The sequence below is a fragment of the Pelodiscus sinensis genome, chromosome 3, assembly GCF_052426305.1.
Source record: "Pelodiscus sinensis isolate ZL-2025 chromosome 3, ASM5242630v1, whole genome shotgun sequence".
In the NCBI taxonomy this organism is placed as follows: Eukaryota; Metazoa; Chordata; order Testudines; family Trionychidae; genus Pelodiscus; species Pelodiscus sinensis.
Genome location: NC_143054.1, coordinates 201,398,848 through 201,417,376, shown reverse-complemented (window position 1 = coordinate 201,417,376; position 18,529 = coordinate 201,398,848). Strand labels below are relative to the sequence as shown.

At 48.3% G+C, this 18,529-nt stretch overlaps 1 protein-coding gene across 1 annotated transcript in view; it reads left to right on the top strand.

Annotated features, from left to right (window-relative positions):
• Positions 1-18,529, top strand: part of ACSS1 (acyl-CoA synthetase short chain family member 1) — a 75,954-nt gene that overhangs the window by 17,116 nt on the left and 40,309 nt on the right. Inside the window, 2 exon segments of the mRNA XM_089777595.1 lie at positions 14,069-14,268; positions 16,159-16,334. Coding sequence (XP_089633721.1) covers positions 14,069-14,268; positions 16,159-16,334 — 376 coding nt within the window.

The window sequence follows — 18,529 nt, the reverse complement described above, 5'->3', positions numbered from 1 at the left end:
CGCCTGCCATCCTGCATCGCTGCCTCTGACAGAGGGGCAGCAGTGCGAGATGGCAGGGGACTCCCCAGGAGTGAGGCTGGGAGTGCACTGGCTGCTGGCCCTGCCACCGGGGACTATCACATTGTTGTATAACCACTAAAACGTTATGTGGCTACACGACTATTCAGTTACGCGCTAGCTAACATCCCAATCTTACATCTATCCATGCCTCTGTAAACGCCACTCCCATTCATCTGATGAAGTGGTTTTACCCACAAAAGCTTATTCTGTACCCTAAAACAACCTGCTAGTCTCTAAGATGCTACAGAACTCCTCATTGTTGTACAGTATATCCCTTTTTGTGTTTACTTTCTGCCAACAATAGAACAGTCTAGTTTATTGACTCAGATGTTTTTGGAAACAGTTTAAAAACAGATGTCAGCATTTTTTTTCATTCCCTCAACCACACAAGTGAGCAGATGTAGTCTGAGTCAGAGCCTAGTTCTAAGTAAAATAAAAATATGTATCTAGTCTAGAGAGCTATAAGGCTGAGAAATAAAAACATGGACAGTTCATAAATTTGGGGTCAGATTGTGGGGACTTAACTCACTAGTGCAGAGTTGTCAGATTGTGGGGACGTAACTCACTAGTGTAGAGTTGCTCATGTGAGTAGTACCATTGATTTGAATGGGAGGACTTATTCGAGTAAGCACTCACCCAAAGGAGTCAGGGGTTCATAATCTGGCCCGGCAGTGAATATTTAAGTAATGATGGAATCTTAACACAGTGAAAAAGAGCCAGGCTAAAGTTGTAGGCCAAGTAATTCACTAGAATCAGTGCTGGTTCATGGGAAAAAAATGTGGTTAACAGAAACTGTGCAAGCATATGAGAAGTACAGGCAGTCCCCGGGTTACGTACAAGATAGGGACTGTAGGTTTGTTCTTAAGTTGAATTTGTATGTAAGTCGGAACTGGTACATATTGTAGGGGAAACTCTAGCCAAACATTTCTCCAGAGCTCAGTTTTATTCTCCCACACCTCACTTCCCTCAGTCCTTTATTCTCAAGCTGAGGAGTCTGCTGAGAAAAGCCACTCCGCGTCTCCCTGGTCTGCTGGGGGGGGGGGCGCTAGCTTCGCGTCTCCCTGGTCTGCTGGGGGGAAGCAGCTAGTGTGGGGTTGCCTCACCCCGTTTGTAAGTAGGGATCCGATGTAAGTCGGATCCATGTAACCCGGGGACTGCCTGTATATGCAAGTAAAGGAAGGAGAAGTTGTGAGCCATAGTTGTTCCCTGGGCACAGCTGCAGTAAGCATTTCTGCAGTATGCGGGCCTAGCTCCCCAGAGTTCTGAACAGCAACAGAGCAGGGTCCCTGGTGTAGTGATGCAGCTAAGAGTGACCTGTTGATTTGCTGCACTGCTGTTTGCATGTGTAGTGAGGGGTAGCCTGTTTTATGCAAAGGTATAGAAAGGTGGAAACAGAAACACACATTTGTAATACATCACATTAACTTTGTAGTCACCACCTGGAAAGCTCTCCCTTAAAAATGCCCTCCATTTGCTAAACATATCCCTTTAACCCGTCATGTGATATATTTCTTTGTACAGCTTGTGGAAAAAGGGAACAGATGTAGGATAATTCTGCAGCACTTTGCTTATAATGGCACCTGCCTTTGAAACAATGCTGTGAGGTTTGGGACTGTTATACTTCTAGTATTGAAGAAAAAAGATTCACAACCAATTATAAACTTTCACAGGGAAAAGAAAAGCAGTGGGCGGGGGCAGTTGGTTGGAAACTAGTTACCCTTCGAATACAATGATTTAACAAGTTCCTTTTCTTTTTATTACCTTTGTAAATGGGATGCAACCAAGAGTATAATCTGTGGATTGTCAGGCAAGAACTGGCAGCCTGGTTTAGACCCCGAATGGGGAAGTTGGGCTGTGTACATTCCCATCCATGCCCTATTTCAAGGCCGAGGAATTGGCTGGGTGAATTTCCTACAGTTCAAAGCCCACTGCTATGTGGAAAGAGGGGTCAGCATGTGAGATGCTGAGTCAGTTTGGGTTCAGAAGGTCAGGTCCCAAGAAGGCAGCTTGTGTAATTCAGACTAATAATTTTTGTGGCACCATTCCAAGTCACAGTAGTGTGACTACGCCTGGGGTCAGGTTTATTAGGAAAATAATCCAAGTACATTTCTTTTGCAAAATACCACATCCAGACAGAGTATTTGATGTGGGCTCTTATGTGAAAATAGCTAGCCTCTTCCCTTTAGAGAACTGTAGATGATCTTGCTGTAGTTGAAGATAACACCAGGCTAGGACAAATGTTTCAGTAAGATAGGAGACCATCCATCCACAGGCCAGTGGGAGCACAGCTATATGCTGATAAAAGCTGACGTTTACAGGAGTCTTTAGCACCAATGGCTCTCTCAGCGGACTGGGCAGTGGGTTTTGAGGACCTCGTTGCTTCTCCCCATGGGAGGGGAAGGAATGGAAAACTGAGTCAGGAAAGTTTGCATTCGTTAGGTTATGACGTTAGCAAGAGCATTGGCACAGATGATGACTTGCTGGCTGAATTCAGCAGTTTTCTGTGCTTTTGCCAATGGTTGTTGCTGTGATTACTAGGGCTAGCGGTGAGAGCTGCCCAGAATTTGTCAAGCATTCAGAAGAAAAGGAAAGCAGTGATTATCCCAGCATCCCTGCTTCCTTCTGGCATGATGCTTCCACACCCCAAGCCTGACCCAAAGCCCTTTGAAGTCAATGGAAAGACTTGGTAGCCCACGCTGACTTGACTAGTAGACCAGGCCCATGGCCATGCAGCTAGCCACGAGAGCAGTGCTGTTGCTTCTCAGCAGGCAGGAATGTGCCCTTTAGCTCTCTCCTGCTAATATTCCTAGTAAAGGCTGAATCTCTCCAGTCCAGCTCCCTCGAGATCCCTCCCAGATCATTATTGAAGATGTTAGGTAAGACCAGACCTAGCCCTGGTTCCTGAGATAAGCCACTAGTGATACCCTCCCCCAGACAGACACAGAACCCTTTGTTGATGGCCAGTGAGCTAGTGGGAATTCATTTTTCAAGCCACATTTTGTGAGACCTTCATTTCAACTAATTCTTGTTTCTGTTTTTCTTGCCAAATACAAATGTTTGGAAAAAGAGTTCAGACTCTCATCCCTTTTGAGGTCATCATTCATTTTTTCCACATCTTCATTTATTAATGGACCTGTTGTCTCCTGGGTCTTTTCTTTTTTACATCTGTAAAACCTTTCATATTCATTCCCCTTAGCCCTATTCGCTAGCAGTTCATTTTGCCTTTGTTGTCCTTATCTTCTCTCTGCAGGCTGTAACCAACTCTGAATTTGGTTGTCTCCCCCTTTCTTATTTCCAGTGCATTCTGACAGACAGAGGCTAGGGACATCACCTTGTGTGAAGGAAAACTTCCTTTTGTTTGTTTTAAACCTGCTACCTATTAATTGATTGTATTATGGTATGACGGCGCGTTGGGGGTCCCCCGTCTCCTGCACCCCGAAATGGCACAAACAGACTGCACCAGCCGGTGGAATAGAGGAAGTTTATTGCCTCTCCAGGATACAGCACAGCACAGATGTAATCTGGTCACAGAGCTGGGCTAGGATGCCTCAGGCCCCCTTGAGATGGGGGAGACTGGGCCCCTAAACTCCAGCCCCTTTCCCTAGGCTGTCTCCTCCATGCTTCCAGCCAGCAACTAACTAACTCTCTTCCAGCCCTGCCCCCCAGCCAGGGCAGCATTCCACCTTCCTTTGTTCCTCTCCATGGGGGGTGTCTGGCCATACTGGTTTGCATAGTGACTCATCCTGTTTTGCTGGGTCATGGTACCCACGGCAGCCAGTGGGGGTTACCCCAGAGCCAGCAGCATAGAAACCAGCCAGGTACCCCCACTACGTCACATATGGGAAGGACTAAATAACTCTTCTTTATTCATTTTTCCACAGCAGTCATTTTATAGACCTCTATCATACCTCCCCCCCAGTTGTCTCCTTGCCCAGCTGAAAAGTTCTAGTGTTCTCTCCTCATAAGGCAGCCGTTCCTACCTCTAATAATTTTTGTTGCCCTTTTCTGATGTAAAATTAACAGGTTAATGGACTAAGGAGTCTAAGGATCTGTAACTCTTCCTTAGTGCTTATTAACTTATTCAAGCTCTGTCATTAAGCCAATACAGGCAGTCCCTGGGTTACATCAGTCCGACTTACGTCGGATCCCTAGTTACAAACGGGGAGGGGGGGAGGCGCAGCTAGTGCGGGGTGCCTCCCCCACTGTCGCCGCCTCTGGTGGCGCGGGGGGCGCTTTCCCCCAGCAGATCAGGGAGACGCGGAGCTAGCGCCCCCCCCCCCAGCAGACCAGTGAGACGCGGAGCGTCTTTTCTCGCCGCGGAGGACGCGGGTCTGCTAGGGGGAACAAGACACCAGCCAAAAGGGGGCTCCCCAGAGCGGGAAAAATTAATTTCCTAGGGAACAGCAGGAGCAGCAGGCAGTGAGACCCATTGTGTTACAGTCCCCACCTTGGGAGCAACAGCTCTTTCCCTCTTCAGCACTAGAGCTGCAAGTATCTTGTTAGCGTCACGTGAAATTAACAAGTCCCTTCCAGCTGGGCAGAGGTGAAGCTGAAAAATTACCCAGTGGTGTGGGTGGGCAAGAATGGGGAGGAGCAGGACAGAAGGGAAGAGGGGATAAGCCCCAACCCCACACCCTGGCTGGAGCGGAGCAGGGTAAGCCCCGAGGGGATGGGTCTGGTTGCAAAGTGGGTGAGTGGACAATGAGGACCCACCTGTGGCTAAACTCCTGTTTGCAACACAGAATTTTTCTTTAAAATTAATCCTGTGGATAAATTCACACACACTTCACAGGAAGGGATTTCCATTTTCTGCTCAGCAGAATACAACAACAGCTTTGATTGTATCAATATTTCACTGTGCTCTCCAATGACTATTGATTACACTTAATACCCATTTCACTGAACCATCTGTAGCAAATTCTATTTGGAACAGTAATATGCATTGAATAAACTTTTTTTAGTTATATACAAAAAAGAATTCTGACTATTAAATGAATAACTGGGATCTTTCAGGTACCCCAAAAGGAAGATTTGGATATAGCACAAAACACTGAAACTTATGATCAATTTTTAATTAAAATATCAACCAAAAAAACCTTCATATCAAAACAGTATGTGTTTTTCTTAGAATAAGGAAGTTGTATGAGAATCAGGGTCTTTTCCACCTAACTCCAGCTCCCCCCCCCCCCAAAATATGTACCAGTTCCGACTTACATACAAATTCAACTTAAGAACAAACCTACAGTCCTTATCTTGTACGTAACCCGGGGACTGCCTGTAACAACCCAAGATTAATCAGAGTTCCAGAGTGTTTATACAAATGCTGTTCCTGAAAGCTAAGTAAATAAATAATTAGAATGTACTTTCTGAATTAGGACTTTTTGGTATATCTGTTCAGGACAAGCAGGCAGTGGACTGAAAAGTACAGACATTTTCATTCTCAGTTTCCATTGTGGTTAAGTGATTGTCATCTTTCTGCCTGCAGCCATCTGCTTGAGCTCATTTCCTTCCGTGCAGCCCAGCTGATCACCAAAAGCAGATTTTTTTTTTTTACATGTGAGAATTATGATAATAAATAAATATAAAATGCAGAGAGACAAACAGAAATTGAACAGTACCAGGAAGCTTGAAGCTGTGACATGTTTACTTAGTGTTGAAGGAACTAATTTGTGCCATGAATCCTGGTGATTATGTTGATTTAAAAATTACATTGAAACAAGGGCTCTGAAGCCCAATGATTTGAATACACAAACTGTACACTGGTTGCACACTGTCACAGTGTGGCAGAGCGCTGCCTGAGCCCGGGATCCTGCACTTCTGGCAGACATCCCGCCACATGGCCTCTTTCTCTTTACTAGAGGCAGGGTCACAGCCTACTGAGCCATCCTCATCACAGGCTAGTCCAGAGTATGGGGTGTATGTGTGAAGCCTCTCTACAGTCTCCCGACCCAGGGACAGGCCCTGTAGTGGTGAGGAACCTGGGCCCACCCATTACTCTGGGTTCCAGCCCAGGAACTCTCAGGCAGTGGCAACAGGCAGGGGGTTTGTTCTACTCCCCGTTGGGTAACTACTTCCCTGGGCCACTTCCCCAAAGGATCCCTCCCAGGACCTTCCCTCGGGTACCTGAGAAACTTACCCTGCTCCTTGCCTGACTTGCAGCTCTCACCCAGACCCTGCTCCCTCTCAGCACTTTGGCTCCTTCCTACCTCCTCACAGGCCCCAGAACTGACAGAAGAGGAGCCCTTTTAAACCCGTCTCTACTGGTTCTTGATTGGCCCCAGGTGTCTGATTAGCCTGACTCCCTTGGCGCTGGAAGGCTCCTAATTAGCTCCAAGTGTTCTAACTGGCCTGAGTGTCCAGCCTGATTCTGGAAAGTGCCTGCTGGTTCCTGGCCAGACCCTGCCACTTTACGCAGGGACCCACCCTTGGACCCCCAGCCGGCTGCAAAATCTGCAGCCGGTCTGTTTCCGGACCGCGCCCAGGGAACAGCTGTACACGCTCGTGCTCCACGCTTTGCATTTCCCCACCCTCGTGTCCCGCCCCGATACAAAGTGGCGGGACTACCTCAGACCTATAGAGGGTGGGGAACCCCGATGGGCCAGCGTTTATTCGACCTTAATTCCGCGGCCCGTCGGGGACATCAGTTGGCGGCTCCTCCACGGAGCCGTGAGCACGGGCGTGGACTTGGCGCGGTTCACCCCTATCCCAGACACCTGCCCCTTTTGCGGCGTGAGGGAGAACCTGGCGCACGCCTACCTTGAATGCGCCAGGTTGCAGCCCCTATTCCGGCTCCTCCAGAACCTCTTATTGAGGTTCTGGCTGCACTTTTCCCCTCACCTTTTTATTTATGCACACCCAATCCGTGGCCCCACAAAGTCGCGAGACCTCCTCGTCAACCTCCTCCTGGCCTTGGCGAAAGTTGCCATCTACAACAGCAGGAGGAGGATGCTAGACGAGGGGGTTCTCTGCGACTGTGGGGCCTATTTCCGCTCCTCCCTCGTGTCACGAATCCGGGCAGAGTTCCTCTGGGCGGCGTCCACTGGCTCCATCGACAGCTTTGAGGAGCAGTGGGCGCTGTCCGGGGTTCTCTGCTCGGTGTCCCCATCCGGCTCCCTTATTTTGAACCTCTAGCCCGCACTTCTTGATCCTTTAGTCATTATTTGTCCCAAGAAATCAATTGAACATGGGTCCAGTGTCCCTCCCATAAGGTTGGGGAGGGGCTTTTAGAAGGTGGGCGGGCTTCGCCCGCCCACCATCCCATGATTTCAAATAGGCACTTTACGCAGGGAGCAGAGACCTGCTTAATCTAGGGCTCACATACCTCCCTTCCAGTGCTCTTCTATAGCCATGTGACCTGACTCGGTCACAATAGGCATACCTGCACACAGCGATACCTGTATACCTACAGAGCTCTCGTTTCTCTGGGGCCTTTCTGCAAAGAGCACTGTGGCGAAGTCGGGCCCCCCGGTCAGCGGCACCGCTGCCGTGCCCCCCCTCTCGCCTATATCCACCACCCACAGTCTCGGCTTCCCGAGTCCTGAGCCTTCTGTCCTGGCCCTGGGTTTGTGGCTGCCCCGCCCGGGCTTTCGCTCAGCCCGCGGGCTTGGGCGGGCCCCCCGCTCTCCGCCCCGCTCACGACCCAGCAGCGGGGGTTGGCCCTCCGCCGGGCTCGACCTTCGGTCCTCTTTGGGTGCAGGGCGTGTGGCCGTCCGTCTGCGGCCTCAACCCTCCTGGCCCCCGGCTGGGGAGTCTCGTCGCCCAGGGCAAGGGCTGCGCGGGTCCGGACTCCCTTCTCCGTCCCGCTGGCTCCTCCGGCTCCGCTCCCCTGGTTGCCTGCCAAATGAAAGGGAATGCCGGCAGCCCCCTTCCCTTCCGGCCCCTCCCCCTTTTGAGCCGGCACGCCAGGGGCGTGCCGCTCACCCTGGCGTCTCCCGTCCGCCTCCTCCTGGGTCCCGCCGCCCGCCGTGCCCGACGCGCCTGCGGCCGCGCGCCCCCACTCCTCTCCCCGTGAGCTTTCCCCCGGGCTCCGCTCCGCCGTGCCGCTCGGCGCCTCTCCGGGGGAGGGGCTGGCAGTGCGGGGAGCTTCTTCCCCGTCACACACCTCCCCTCCCTGTCCCTCAGTCCTCTCCTTCCGTGTCCCCCCTTCCCCACAGCGCGATAAGAAGTCTGCGTTGGCGTGCTCCCGCCCCGCCTTGTGCGCCACCGAGAACTTGTACTGTTGTAAGAACAGGTACCACCTCATTATCCGCGGGTTTGCCTCCCGCATATTATGCATCCATTGCAAGGGTGCGTGGTCGGTTACCAACTGGAACGCGCCCCCTAACAGGTAGTAACGGAGTGCTTCTACCGCCCAGCGCACTGCCAGTGCTTCCCGCTCGATGGTGGAGTACATCTGTTCTCGCGGCAGCAGCTTGCGGCTCAGGTAGAGTATCGGTCTCTCGGTGTCGCCCTGCTGCTGGGCCAGGACTGCCCCCAGAGAGGAGGTGCTGGAGCGCCCGGGCATTGTGGGAAGTGCTGGCTGCTTAGCCTGGTGAGCAGAGTCTGAGAGGTGCTGATGGCCTCACACTGGCCACATTTGGGTCCAGCACTGCGGCTTAAGGCTTAATCTTTCTATTCATGCCCGTCTGTGTGAAAGAAGCTATTTGCATATATTTGCATGTAGATGCAACCACACTTAAGTTGCGGCCCTCAGCATGTGCTGTGAGTATCATTGTGGCCCCTGGGGCTTCCAAAGTTGAGTAGCCCTGTTATAAGATTATGCTGTGTAGCATTGTTATAACCAGAGCTGGTCTTAGGGGCGGGCGAGCCGGGCGGTTGCCCAGGGCCGGCTCTGGTTATAACATGTCCCAACATTAAGAAAAGCAAGCTCAAACTATTTTTTTAAAGACAAAGAGCTTGTCTCCATTATGCTGGGGATCAATGCTGCAGTGATCAGTCCACCAGCTGTCGATTTATTGAGTCTGCTTAGATGCGATAAATCAGTCTCTGAGCGCTCTCCCATAGACACCGGTACTCTGCCAGGTTGAGAAGAATAGCCGGTATCAACGGGAGAACAGTGCCTGCCAACTTTATCACACACAAGACACCGTGGTAAGTATGTTGATTTCAGCTATGCTATCTGTGTGGCTGAAGTCACGTATATTAGATGAAGCAAAATACAGGACTATGTAGCACTTTAAAGACTAACAAGATGGTTTATTAGATGATGAGCTTTTGTGGGCCACACCCACCTCCTCAGATCAAATAGTGGAAGAAAATAGTCACAACCATATATACCAAAGGATACAATTTAAAAAAATGAACACATATGAAAAGGACAAATCACATTTCAGAACAGAAGGAGGATGGGGGGGGGTGAATGTCTGTGGGCTAATGATATTAGAAGTGATAATTGGGGAAGCTATCTTTTTAATGGGTAAGATAACTAGATCCTTTGTTTAGACTCAGATGTAGAATGTCGAATTTTAGCATGAATGACAGTTCAGAGGATTCCCTTTCAAGTGCAGATTTAAAAGGTCTTTGCAGCAGAATGCAGGTAATTAAGTCGTTGAGACAATGTCCTTTCTGGTTGAAATGGCAAGAAACTGTTTTTTCTTTGTGATCCTGTCTAATATCTGTTTTGTGGGCATTGATCCTTTGGCGAAGTGTCTGAGACGTCTGTCCAATGTACATAGCAGACGGACATGTATTTGCATGAGTGTATTTGCATGCTGAAGGCTGTGTGAACAGGCCAGGAGTGAATATCTTAACAGCAAAGTTCTGTGAAAAGCACCGGAGGTTAGAGGATTAAGGGGACACAGCTGTTCAGCAGCCCAAATTGTACCCTGGTCAGCTTTTCTTAGCTATCTCTAGCTATTAGAGATCAAGATGAGGCATAATGTATGGGTACAGGACTGGAGGCTGCAAACACACTTTATAGGGCCACAGGAAACTTGGCCACCCCCATAGTAAGTGGACATCCGGCTAACTGAAATCCTGCCAAAGCAGAGAGTGCTGGACTAGAGGGTACTTTGCTGTCTGACTCAGTTAACCCCTATGTACCAGTGTGGTGCTAGGGGAGATCATATATTTTATACCCACAGAACGGGAGAGTTTTCCTCACTAGTGATGTTAGATATTGTGTTTTTAGTAATCGTGTAGCCGCAACAATTTTTAGCGGTTACACAGTTACTAAAATACTCCCTGGGAGCAGGACTGGCAGCCAGTGTACTCCTGGCCCCACTCCTGGCTACCCCTGCCATCCTGCGCTACAGCTTCTGAATCAGGGGCAGCAGTCCAGGGTGGCAGCAGCCCCTGTCTTTGGGGAGCCCAAGCTCCCTGCAGACAGAGGCTGCTCTGGCACCCCATGGAGCAGCCTCTCTACAGTGAGCCTGGGCCACCACAGACAGAGGCTGCTCTACAGCAGCAGCCCCTGCCCTTCTCCCCCATGCTGCTTCCTCTGATACCGAGGCAACAGCCTATGTTTGGGAGGGGGGGGCACACGGCTCCATGGAGCTGGTGCTTGTAAGGAGCTGTCTTTTAACCTGGCTCCCCCAAACACCAGCTCCTGCCTTCCACAGGATCCCCACATGTATCAGCTCTCACCTGCCCCCCCCCGTACTGCTACCTCTGATAGAGAGGCAGCAACGTGGGGGGAGGGAAGGGGAGGGGAGGGCAGGAGCCAGTACACTCAGGGAGATGGCTTGAAAGCCGGCTTCCTGCGTCTACCGACTCCTGCCTGCCCCTTTCACCCTCCGTGCTGCTGCCTTTCTATCAGAGGCAGCAAGGGGAGGGGTGTAGTGTGTAGTCGTTTGGATTAACTGATAAGACCAACTTTATTGGTTAATAATTTAAACGTCTATACGCTAACATCCCTATTCCTCATACATGAGCTCCCTGCCATGTTCCGGTGGCATTTCCTGAGTGGTGGCAGCATCAGCAGCTGGAAGCTTCTGCTGTCTTCAGGAGGCCCAGAGCTTACCCTAGCTCTCTGGCTCCTTGGCTCGTGCTAACCCCTCTGCCAAAACCGCATCCTGGAACAATCTGGGATGTTCTTGGAGTCCTTTAGTCCAAGCACTGAGCACTTCGACCTGTTTGGTGTGTGAGATGTGACAGTATCTTGGTCCAAAGTTTGGCTGATCTCGCCTATTCTCCACAGTACAGATGCCAAAGGAAATGTACGAGAAATTGCAATCTGTGAAGCCCACAATGCTGTCTTTTTAGTTTGTTAAAGGAACATTTCGGCCATTAAACCAGTGTCACATGGATAGGCAGTGTGAATAGTGTATTTGTTCCTAGTCCGTGCTTTTGGGTTTCTCTCTACAAGGAACTGGCTTGTGGTTTTGTTCTTGTGGCAGTGACCCCTTGTAACACCATTCCCGATAATGTCATTCCATAGTGAAATTGCACATTGTAAGGATCATGAGCCAATTGATCAAATTCTTGTAAAATATACTCTGGTTGAGTTTTACTCCGCCTCTGCCCTCCTGCATGTCAGATAAATACTGCGATTATCCTTTTCTGAAACATCAAATAGTTATTCCAGTTCTGCTTCTTTGCCAAGATGCCAACATTGTTTTAAGCAGATTTTAAGGCCTGATTTTCAGAGGTTCTTCCGCGGAAGTCAGTGAGAGCTGCTGTTCAGACGCTCTGAAAATCAGGCCATTCATATGTAGGGACAAATACAGGAAGAGGTGTGCTGCTAGCGCAGGTGCTGCATCATGTAGCTAGCCTGACAAAATGCAGAGGCGCATTACTGTCCTGTCTTCTGCCGCCCACATGGTACCACAGACATTATTCCTGGGTTCATTCATATATTCCAAGATGAAAAGGGACCATCGGGATCATTGTAGAACACAGGCCAGAGGGCTGCCCCAAAATGATCCCAGAGCAGATCTTTTAGAAAAATCATCCAGTCTTGATTTTAAAAAGAGTCTGTGATGGAGAATCCACCACCACTCTGGGGGAATTGTTCCTCTTGTGAATTATTCTCACCATTAAAATGTATGTCTTATTTCCACTCTGAATGTGTCTAGCTATGACTTCTACTACTGGATCATGTCATACCCTTCTCTGCTAGTCCGAAGAGCCATTATTACATATTTATTCCCCCTGTAGCTACATCTAGACTGCAATCAAGTCATTCCTTAATCTTCTCCTTGCTAAGATAAATTGATTGAGCTCTTTGAGTCTATCACTATAGGCATGTTCTTAACCCTTTAATCATTTTCAGGGCTCTTCTCTGAACTGTCTCCAGTTTGCCGGTAGGCTACTTTACACAGACAGAGGAGCTTTGCTTTGGTAGTAGTTGAGTCTCTTCTCCCCTGAGGTGATTTTGCAAAATACACACATTTTGTTGTCTCTTAATGCTGTTTGGATGCTTAGGGCCACGTATTGATCTGTATATGCAGCTCCCATTGACTGACCCCAGTACAAATGCACAGCTGGTACACAAGAATGCTTTTTCTGATGAAAACACAACCAGTGAACTTCATTAAAGGGGTGCAGTGTACTCTGTAGAGCAGAGCTCCTCAACTTTGGAAGCCCCAGGGGTGACAATGACACAGGACATGCCGAGGACTGCAACTTAAGTGTGGTTGCATATATATGTAGATATATATGCAAATAGCTTCTTTCACACTGATGGGCATGAATACAAAGTTTAAGGCAAGATTACACAACACACAGGCCCCATTTAAGTCAGTTCTGCTGATACTAATAAGATACAATATTTACCCGATTTCCACCCCTATGACAGCACTTTGAATGAGCAATGACAGTCCAGGAATTTAACTACTGAACGTATCTCAGCAGAAGACGTTTATATTGACTACTTTTTGTTTTGGCTCCCACCCACGGGCCACGTGTTGAGCCCCGCGTAAACCCACACTGCACTGCGGGCCACAAACAAACAGGCCGCGGGCTGCGTGTTCAGTATCTCTGCTCTAGAAAGATGGAAGCAGCCTGAAATTTTGAAGAGCAAGGCAGCTTGTCCTGGGATTGTCCTCTTCTAGCATGGCCAAGGTGTTTGTGAGAGTAGCAGATTGTGGAGGAATACATTTAGCTGCTTAGCAAACCGTTGCTTTTTTAAATCATTGTTGTACCCAGAGGGTGAGTTGGATTGAGAAATGAGTGAGCAGCTTGGAACAATGAACTGGCATAAACCAAAATGTGTGTAAGAATGTATTAACGTGATTAACAATCCAGTAACCTGATGTGCAGGAGGTCAGACTAGGAGGTCATGATGGTCCCTTCTGGCCTCTAGATGTGTTATCCTGTCGTTAAAAAGGATCTGAGTCCATATGAACCCTGTGTCCACAAGGCTAATCCATTTCTTACCTCTGCATATCTCTGAGCAGCCTCCTCTTCATTATTTCTTGACTGTCTTCTCTTCTGAGAGCTGTACTGGTTACAGGCAAGTGTTCATTTTGCCTAGGAGATGAGACAGTTGGGTGGTTGAAGTATTTACATTGGATATAAAAGAGATATAGCTGTGGGCATAGACTGAGAACTGCTGGCATTTCAGCCTGTGCTGTCTCATCAGTTCCCCAATGGCCTCATGTAGGGCACGTCTACATTACAAATAAAGGTGATGGCACAGGGAGGCATATCCAGCTAGCCCAGGTAACTTAGGAGTGAAGACAGGATGACACAGGATTTAGGACAGGCTCACTGGGGACCCCGGGTGCATATGTGGTGGGGTTGCCAGCCTCCACTGTTGTCTGTGCCACCACCTTTCTGACTAGCTAGGTTGAAAGGCAGCTTGGGTATGCCTGCTCCTGGAACAGTCACATCTTTCTGGGTGGTGTGGCCATCCCCAGAGAAGCTGAAAAGCACGGGGGAGAAGATTGAACCTTGTGGGACCATACAGATAACAGCTTTGGAGGTGGATGAGCAGTTGCCTATCATGACCCTCTGGGTTCAGGTTCATACGTTTGTTCTTTGTAGCTGTAAATCTTTCATTGTGAGCAAACGAATAACAAGCAGCTTGCCAGTGAAAATGACCCGGACATCTCTTTCTGTGCTGCAGGGAACTTCTGGACACGACCTGCCGTCTTGCCAACACACTGAAGAAATATGGAATACACAAAGGGGACAGGGTGGCAATCTATATGCCTGTGACGCCACTGGCTGTGGCTGCCATGTTGGCTTGTGCCAGAATTGGTGCTATTCATACAGTTGTCTTTGCTGGATTCAGTGCAGAGTCTTTAGCTGGGAGGATCATTGACTGTAAGTAGTTTAAAACGATGAACAAGCAATTTAGGAACGTGCTCTACTCCTTGAAGGCTTGATCCTTTGATGAAGATTCAACATTCAGCTTGCAAAGAAAAGCACGTAAGAACGGCCAGACTGGGTCAGGCCAAAGGCCCATCCAGCCCAGGGTCCTGTCTGCCCGCAGTGGCCAATGCCAGGCGCCCCAGAGGGAGTGAACGCAACAGGGAACCATCAAGTGATCTCTCTCCTGTCAGCCTTTCCCAGCTTCTGGCAAACAGAGGCTAGGGACACCATCCCTGCCCCTCCTGGCTAATAGCCATTGATGGGCCCATGCTGGCACACCTGAAATATGGTTGGCTTATTCTCATTTTGCTGGGCAGTTCAGTCTCTCCTTAGCAAAGCATCAGAGTACTATCACGTCATCGACTCTGTCTGCTCCTGACTGACTTGAACTGCTATGGGTTTAAGAAGCTTTTAAAATCACTTAACATTCAATCAGTTTTAAATTGCTGCCACATAATGTATAAACCGTAGGGAAAACTGGGACCTCTGGCAAGGGGCTGGTTATGTTCTCTTAGAGCAAAATAACAGTTTCCTTGTGCACTCTTGTGAAGTGCTAAGTCTGCAGCATATAATTAATTTGTATTTCTGAAGCGCTTAAAGTCCCCAATTAAAGATCTGGGCCCACTTTGCTAGTCCCTATATATATATAGGTGCTACCCCAAAGAGCTTATAATAACATTGGATAAACCAATGCTATACAACACAGAAACAAAGTCTCAAAAGACAGAGGTCTAATGCATAACCTTAGGTGCTATGATTATTAGCAGTACATCTTCTAAAAGGTCATCTTTCTGTATGGCTAGCACGAGGAATTAAGTCTCATGGGATTTTTTTGAATGGAAGGTACTCTAGGTGGGGCAAGTAAAGGTTTTTGACTTCTCTTTTATCTCTGGTAACTAGTAAAGAGTTATGGGTAAACATTCGTTTATTATACAGCTGTATAATCTGCTTCATAAATAACATAACATGAAATATGTGTTGCAATTTGAAGTGCTGTGCTGAAGTAGTGCAGTTGTGATAGAGCTCCCAGGAAAATCCACAAATCCTGAAGCCCCCATGTGAGCTAACTGGGTGCTAGAAATCCATTGGCATCTCTAAAACAAACAAACAACAAGAACAAAAAAACCAAACAAAGAACACTGAATTTGCTCAAGATTGGGGCTTAATGGAAGTTTTGAAGGGGCTATAATATCTGTTTCACAGAAAGGGGAGTTGTGTGGAAGAAGATGGTTTTTACTCACTGTAAGAGTACGTCTACACAGCAGCGTTTTTTTCAGAATAATTGACGTTATTTCAAAATAACAAAGTGTGCGTCTACACAGGAAGCCATTATTTCGACATAATGTCAGGCTAGAGGACTTTTTACTCCGACTCCTGTAACCCTCATTTCACAAGGCATAAGGGAAGTCGAAGGAGGAGTGTTTGACTTCCTGCTGTGTAGACTGTGCCAAAAGCCGAGTTAAGCTATTTCAATTTCAGCTACGCAAATGACATAGCTGAAGTTGCGCATCTTACCTTGACTTTTGCCCTGCTGTGTAGACGTGCCCTAAGCCATCTGATCTAATTCCCATTACAACCAGTGGAAAGACTCATCTATTTTAGTAAGTTTTGTATCCGGCCCTAATTCTGCTCCTCTGCCTAAGAGACTGGAAAGGTCATCCTGCCTTCAGTGTATGAGGATTAGAAGGAGCATTTGCCAGTGATGTTGGCTGCTACTGTCTGCTAGAGTTTCTGAGGAGCCTCACCATTGCAACGGGCTGTTTAACATCCCCAAGGCTAGTGACACTGTGAGAAGGTAGTGAAAAACAAACTGATAGGTCTGCCAAATCTCTCTCTCATTAGCTGGCTGCAAAGCTGTCATTACCTACAACCAGGGAGTCAGGGGAGGACGAGTTGTAGAGCTGAAGAAGACTGTGGATGAAGCTGTAAAGAACTGTCCCGGTGTCAAGCATGTCTTCGTGGCTCAGAGGACAGACAACAAGGTCCATATGGATGATCGTGATATTCCTCTTGAAGAAGTACGTTGACTTTGTTAAATGTAACCCTTCTATCAGGTATTTCCTGAAGGGTGTGATGGTTTATAACTCAGCAGAGGGTGCATCATACATTGTAATACAGCCGTTCCCCGAGTTATGAACAAGTTACAGACCAACACTAGGTCCGTAACTCGAAGTGTTCGTAACTCGGATCCCATAGAGTTACATGGCGACCGTGCTGTTCGTAAGCACGGATTGCCGTTCGTAACTCGGATCCGCATTTACGACCGCTTTGGTCGTAAGTGCGGATGGTTGTAAGTGGAGGTGGTCGTAACTCGGGGAGCAAAAAGGGAAAAGTACAAATCAGCTTAATCTAGAATGGGCACACTTGTAAATAACCCAGATATTTATATTGGCCTTTGGTGCTATGTAGTCTCAGTGCATTATACTAACAAGGAAGATCTATATGATCTGTGTATTCTCATTGCATAAATGAGGTAGATTAAAAGAATTTGAAGCAATTACGTATTTTCTTTTCTCTCCTTTTAGTATTTTAAGCCTAATTTTTTCTCTCTGATGCGATGGCTACAGATGCAGACTGCTGGCTTCAGTCCATCCTCTCTGGCATGTGTAACAAAGGATATGTCTACATGGGGGTCAAAGACTCAGCTGGCCTGGGTCAGCTAACTCAGGCTGGTGGGGCTCGGGTTCTGGGGTTCAAAAATTGCTGTGAAGACATTCGGTGTCATGCGGGAGGGTCCCAGAACTCAGGCTCCAGCCCAAACCTGAATGTCTGTCTACACAGCAGTTTTTATCCATAGAGCCTGAGCCCTGACTCAAGCCACCTGACTCAAGCCAGCCGCAGCTTTTATTCACTGTAGATGGGCCGTCAGTTGACTCCATCCTCGGTCACCGGTTTGGCATACTCCAAGACGCCCTCTGGTGTCCTAGTCTTAACCTCTCGCAGATCAGAGTAACAGCTGTGGACCTTCCCCTGAGCCCCTCAGTACTCACCCCTCTTCTGTTCTAAATCTGATTGGTCAGTTTTATAATGTGTTCACTTTTTTTCATTGTATTCCTTTGGTATATGTGGTCATGCCAATTCTCTTCCAGAATTTGATCTGAGGAAGTGGGTCTGGCCCACGAAAGCTCATCACCTAATAAACCATCTTGTTAGTCTTTAAAGTGCTGCACAGTCCTCTCTTTTGTCTAAACAAAATGGTGATACTTACCGTAGCTGGAGCTTCGTACTGGTTAATCCCAGTGACCAGAGCAATGCCTTCAGTTGAGGGAACCAGAGCAGCCTACTGCAGATTGGACAGGAACTTTCAAATGTTACAGCTGCATCAGTTCAGAAAATGGTCCCCTGAATTCCATTCCATTGTGGACTGCAATGCCCGGTGACTGCAATGCCCGGTGTTTGGAAATTACCCCAAATCCTCTCTCCCTTCAACAGTGCTAAGGAATCCCAGATCATATCGACACTACGACAGCGGCAGCATGGTTCTGTCAATGTCATTTATCGTCCTGAACTGGACATACTGCATGGAGCTGCAGGAGTAAACAAGACACAGGAGAGATCTTAATGTACGGAAAGGACAGTATAATTGACCCATCTCCATTGAGAAGGATTGTTTGGCTCTCAGGGTCCTACCTGCCTTTGCCCAAGATCCTGACACAGACGAAATTATTCATTTTCTTATTTAATTCACTACTATGCCCCAGATTTGAATGGAACTGACACTGCTGCAGAATCACCACTGCAAGGGTTTCTCTTACTGTAGGGCGTGTGGGAAGTGGGTCGCAGACCCAACCCTGGCAAGTCAGTCTGAATACGCATTGATGAAAGGCCACAGTAAACGTGTATGATGAGAGCTATCATTTGTCTGGGGTGTAAAATTCATTTCTGAGCCTCCGGAGGCACTTGCTGTGGTAGGATTGATCTGTCCGAGGCTGAGAGGCGATTGGAACTAGACGCATGTGTGCTTGTAAATGTGGCTCACCTGCAAGTATTTAAAGGGCACTTGCACTTAGTCATGGCTCTCGGCAGACAGATACCTAAGGAATCTTGGAAGCGCTTCTTTACTGAGACCAGCATGAGTCTGCAGGGAGCAGGCCGCCTGCTCATTTCTCCAGCCAGAAGTGAAGTATTTGGAATACGCCCAGAGTGACAGGTGTGGCACACCTGAGGAAGAGGCTGCAGCTGTAGTCCTGGCAGCCAGGCTGAAAATGGCGTC